General features: G+C 43.1%; 1 protein-coding gene across 1 annotated transcript; it reads left to right on the top strand.

The window, feature by feature from the left end:
• Window positions 1-2032: 2032 nt before the first annotated feature.
• Window positions 2033-4173, top strand: LOC110188432 (uncharacterized). Its single transcript, XM_020958158.2, has 7 exons — window positions 2033-2422; window positions 2485-2911; window positions 2979-3133; window positions 3191-3299; window positions 3359-3582; window positions 3645-3762; window positions 3815-4173. The coding sequence occupies exons 1-7, from the start codon at window positions 2048-2050 to the stop codon at window positions 4063-4065; spliced, it is 1659 nt and encodes a 552-aa protein (XP_020813817.2). The 5' UTR covers window positions 2033-2047; the 3' UTR covers window positions 4066-4173.
• The last annotated feature ends 824 nt before the right edge of the window (window positions 4174-4997 follow it).

Here is a 4997-nt window from a genome sequence, read left to right as displayed (position 1 = left end):
AATTTTGATTTAAAATCTGTTTTAAATTCATAGTCCTCAATATAATTGCAAACTACAAGGGTATATAAACTTCGGCTTTTCGAAGTTAGTTACTCTTCTGGATTTTGTTTGGTTTTAGATTCGGTATTGGTTTGTGGTCTAGGTAGACTGTGAGGCAGACTCATCTGAAGCTGATGGGTGGATATGTGGCTGAGTATATGGATTCGGAGATGTAGCAGAAGCTGGAGTGCTTTGTAAACAGATAAAGTACAGGTGAAGCGGTCTCGGCAAGTGGAGCCATTCGCAGAAGAGGCTTAAGATGCTACTAGGGTCTGTGGTACAAATATTTGTTTACAATAAAAATGTATTATTGTAATACCTTTAGAAAATAAATTAATGTTTTCTTTCATACACTTACTTATCCTTGAATACCAGCAGGTAATACAGAATAGATCAATAGATAGTTATTTTAAATATTTTCTATAATAAAACGACCCAATTATCTTGAGCAGTTCACACACTTCTTAACAAGTACAGATCTGTTTTATAAACAAACAAAAATTTATTGTTACTACCATTGATTTCTCATTAATCACCTTTCCAGTTTAGCGGGGCATAATTAATCAGAGATTTTAAAACAATAAAACTGTATTGCAATAATTGATTGTGCTTCTATGCTAAGTATGTGTAGAGACTCTATACCCGATCATGATTAATTGCACTTGCAATTTCGTTTTGAAAACGCTGAGAATAAATCACGAAATTCCGAATACGCCCCCCGACCAGCCCCCAGTCGCTCATTACGAATAACCACTCATAATGATAATCTTTAAAACTAAACGCCCGCATTGTCGCGTCAGTAAAAATGCATCTTTACTATGTATATTGTCTCTGTCTGTCTCATCATATTTTCCACATTTAGCACGGTCCCCGGCTTTATTTGTCAAGTGCGCAATTATTTATCGTTACTTTTAGCCAACTGTTGGAGGCGCCTACGCCGAGTGACTGCAGCTGGGAGGCTCTAGCTGCCAGTTACCTACAGATGCTGATGCTGCTGCTGCTGCTGCGATGCATAATAATACCAATTTCTGGTGCCTGGCAATTAACAATCTTAACCTTGTTGTGCATGATGCATGTGGCTCCGATGATCATTTGCGCCGAGATGATGCTGATGCACTTAATCGTGTGTGCATAAAGAGTTGCTAAATGTTTTCGATTTCAGCCTCATGTCGAGTGCTCTTCGATTTTGCAATTGAAACGATTTTATTTTGAAATAGTGAGTACTGCCAATGCGATCTGTGTTGGCAAATATGAGACATCATCGACCGCATTTGCATAATCGATGGGTGATTGCTGTCGTTGGGTATTATTAATAACGAAAGTTTAGCTTGACTTTGATGGGTTTGATATTCTCGTTAGCATTTAACGTGGCTTCCTGCTAATGAAGTTGAACATTCGCACAAGTCTCCAGAGTGTGTGTTCCATTCCCTGCTGTTTTTATGGCCCGCAGCACTCAGGCCTTTTAATTTCTCATTTAAAATTAACACAAATTCCAAAAGAGCTTGCAGAAATTTCTGGCATAACATTTAGCCTGTTACCCACGACAATTCCACTCACAGCAGCAGCAGCAAAATCAGCAACAGCAGCAGCAGCAACATCAGCAGCAGCATCACAAGTGCAATCAGAGTAGCGTGACTTTGTCGTTTGATTGTTGCTGCAAAAGTGAAGGTTGAAAAATGCTCGAAAGGCGACAATTAATGCTCTAATAAAGCCAAAGAAAGATACCACTCGAACAGTAGTACACGGGAATAAAATATAATAAAACATTTCAATAAAAAACTATATTTCTGATTGCGTTATTTTTTAACACAAAACTTAGTTTGATCCAGAAATAGCTTTTAAAGTATACCTGGAAACCTTAAAGATCTCAAAGATGATTATGATCTAGTTAATATAATTTTCTTTCAGTGCAGCAGATGCTGCTGCAGAAGCAGCAACATGCGAAGAGGGCAATTTGCAGATGCAACTGCAACATCTGCCACAGTCGCCGCTTGAAGTTCCGTTAATAATGTTGTTAAAACACTCTGATGCCTTGATAAGCGCTTTCGTTTTGACGCTCTATTATGTGGGCGTGGTCGTTGGAAACGCATCCGACTTTGTGACCAAATCCGATCTGCGCAGGACCAGGCGTGGCCATTCACTATCCCGCCCTGGGGGCCTGATAATGGAAGGTATTGGTTATCAGTACACAATGCGCTATCAGCCGGGTTTCTACCTAACCAAGCTGGCCCAGCAGGAGGCCGAAGATCCCCCACCGGCGACGGAGGCTCCAATGCCCATGCCCATGCCAACGCCAGCTACTCCACCGCCGCAACCAGCTCCCACAGAAGCCGAGGAACCGGAGCCCACAATTCCAATGCGTTCAACATCTGCACCCACAGAGGTATCAAACATCAAAGAGTCCTGTTAGGATGCTGTCCAGTCAATCTGTTCATTATATCCTAGGAGCCTCCACCTCCACCAGCTACGGATTCCATGATGATGATGCCCACGCCGAGTAACCCGCCCAAACCCAGTCCCAGTTCCGGTCCTCGTCCTAGTCCCAAGCCCACGATGAGACCTTCAGTGCCTCCATTGCCTCCGACCAGCACCAAAACCTCCATCATGCAGCCCCATCAGACGCTGAAGAACCTCCTCTTTGGATCACCTATTGAGGCGAATTTGATACTGAAAAAGCCAAATGCACCTCGCTCCAAGGGCAAGGGTTTCCTCAGCCTGTTCGAGGTGATAAAGTTCCCGAATACGCGGTGTAGTGTGTCCATGGGTGACATCCGTAGCATGGAGGGCGTCTGCTATCACGAATTCGAGTGTAAGAGCCTGGGGGGGATTCCCACCGAGAGCTGTGCCGAGGGCGTGGGCGTATGCTGTGTATGTAAGTGAAAGTCCCGTGATCAAATCGATTGGAATTAGATATAACATCCGGCATCTTTCACTTGCAGTTGTCAACGGATGCGGTGATGTGACTAGCCAGCAGATTCTCTACTTCGAGAGTCCCAACTATCCCAATGCTGTGCGCGAAATGATGATTTGCGTTTTAATTATCAACGTGAAGAAGGGGGTCCAGCAGCTGCGATTGGATTTTCAGATGTTTGAGGTGGGTTTGCTCTCTTTGTAATAGCATATATATCCAGAAATATTCTCTGAAATGCAGCTAAGTCGTCCCACCAATGGAGATTGCCTGGATGATCAGTTTATTGTCTCAGGTCACAACACAAACTTTCAGATTCCCGTTCTCTGTGGCATTAACACAGGTCAACACAGTAAGTAATACAACAACATTAAATATAGAAAATGAGTATGTATAAATTACCAATTCCAGTTTATATACATGTTGGCGATTCTAACGAGGGCAAGGTGTATCTCTCGGTGTTCATGAAAGTCTCCGGCGGAGGACGTTCATTCAATATAAAGGTAACCCAGGTGGACGAAAACCTGGCACCAAATAATTGTCTTCAATATTTCACGGAAGGAGAGGGACTAATAAAGTCATTTAATTATGATTCAGATGGTTCAATTGTGGACAATCGGGAAGCCACTTACTTCGTAAGAATGCTTTACATATAATACTAATTAAATCATCTTATTTAAGTCTTTTCTCTTACCAGAACAATCTAAACTATGCCATTTGTCTGGCGAGATTGAAGAACGTTTGCAGTGTGAGTTACAACACCGAGCAGTTGGGTGGCGATCAGCCTGATTTTCAAATTGTCAACAAAGATGAAGGTGAGACCATTTATAACCAAATAACTTGATAATAATGTTGTTTATCTTAAAGCCGAGAACGATTTGATCTCCGATGGTCAGGCTGGGGCTGGAATCTTCAACTGTCCGGATGACTTTATAGCCATCAATTCGGTACCGTTGTGCGGAGAGCGATTCAACGATGGCCGGGAGACCGACGATTACACCGTGCACGCCACCGTGAGGGACACCGCCGCAGGACCCATCATCCTGCCCTTCCGAACCGATTCGGAATATGTGGGTCGCGGCTTTCGTCTGCTCTACAGACAGGAACTGTGTGTCTGATCGACATGGAGATCACTGGTCCATCAGATGCATATGTTCCGCTAGATGTTCCGCTAGATAGTACACTGTGGGAGAAATTTTAAATAAAATTTCATTCAGTTTTTGAGATATATTTAGCTTTAAGTATATTTTGGTTTAGAGAAAGAATATCTGTTAGAAAGTGTTTAAATTAAGATTCAAAATCGATTCATGATTGTAAAAATTTTGAAAGAATACAAAACCTTAGTAGAGCTTATATCTGAACCCATGAATTATGAACCGATTTCAAAATAGTTTTCTCAGTACATGCATTGAATTTTGCACGGTTTTTGTGTAAACTGCAGGGCATCGGAGTTGGGCATTGACTATGGGATTGCGAGGTGCCTCTATGGGAATAAGCGGCGAGGAACGTCCCGTCACAGTTCCGTTCCCAGGGCTGCCCCCGTGTTAATGTGTTTTATGTGATTCCAAGCGATTTGGTGGCTTAGTCTTGGCGCCGCCCACCCACCGACTAGGCGGTCTCTGGTGCCCGGGTTCGTAGTTCACACAACATACAAGGGACCATGTCGATCGGCGTTGGTGTTCGTTGACAGGTTTATTTCAAATTTTCACGTCTCGCCTTGGCAAAAGTTACTACTATGGGTATGACGAAATCTATAACTCGCCGCATCGCCATCACCATCGCCATCGCCATTGCTTGTCGCGGTCTCTATGCTTAAATTTGTAATAAATTTGATTTTTTCCTTTCGATTGCGATTCTCCTCCGGTTTGCTGCCCCTTTTGCCGCATGATAAAGTCACAATTAACCCACGCCTTTTTCGTAGCGGTACTCTTACATATATTTGCATATCATTTTGATTGTTTGGATTCGGGCTGAACTCTGATGCCTGATGCCGTCTCCGCTGACATGGTGATGACTGAAAGTGTGCACCAGCGCCACCAGAGAGCCCCAG

The sequence above is a fragment of the Drosophila serrata genome, unplaced genomic scaffold, assembly GCF_035046125.1.
Source record: "Drosophila serrata isolate PLE 108 unplaced genomic scaffold, ASM3504612v1 contig_241, whole genome shotgun sequence".
In the NCBI taxonomy this organism is placed as follows: Eukaryota; Metazoa; Arthropoda; class Insecta; order Diptera; family Drosophilidae; genus Drosophila; species Drosophila serrata.
Note: the sequence above shows the minus strand (reverse complement) of the source record. Positions and strands in the feature narration are given on the sequence as shown.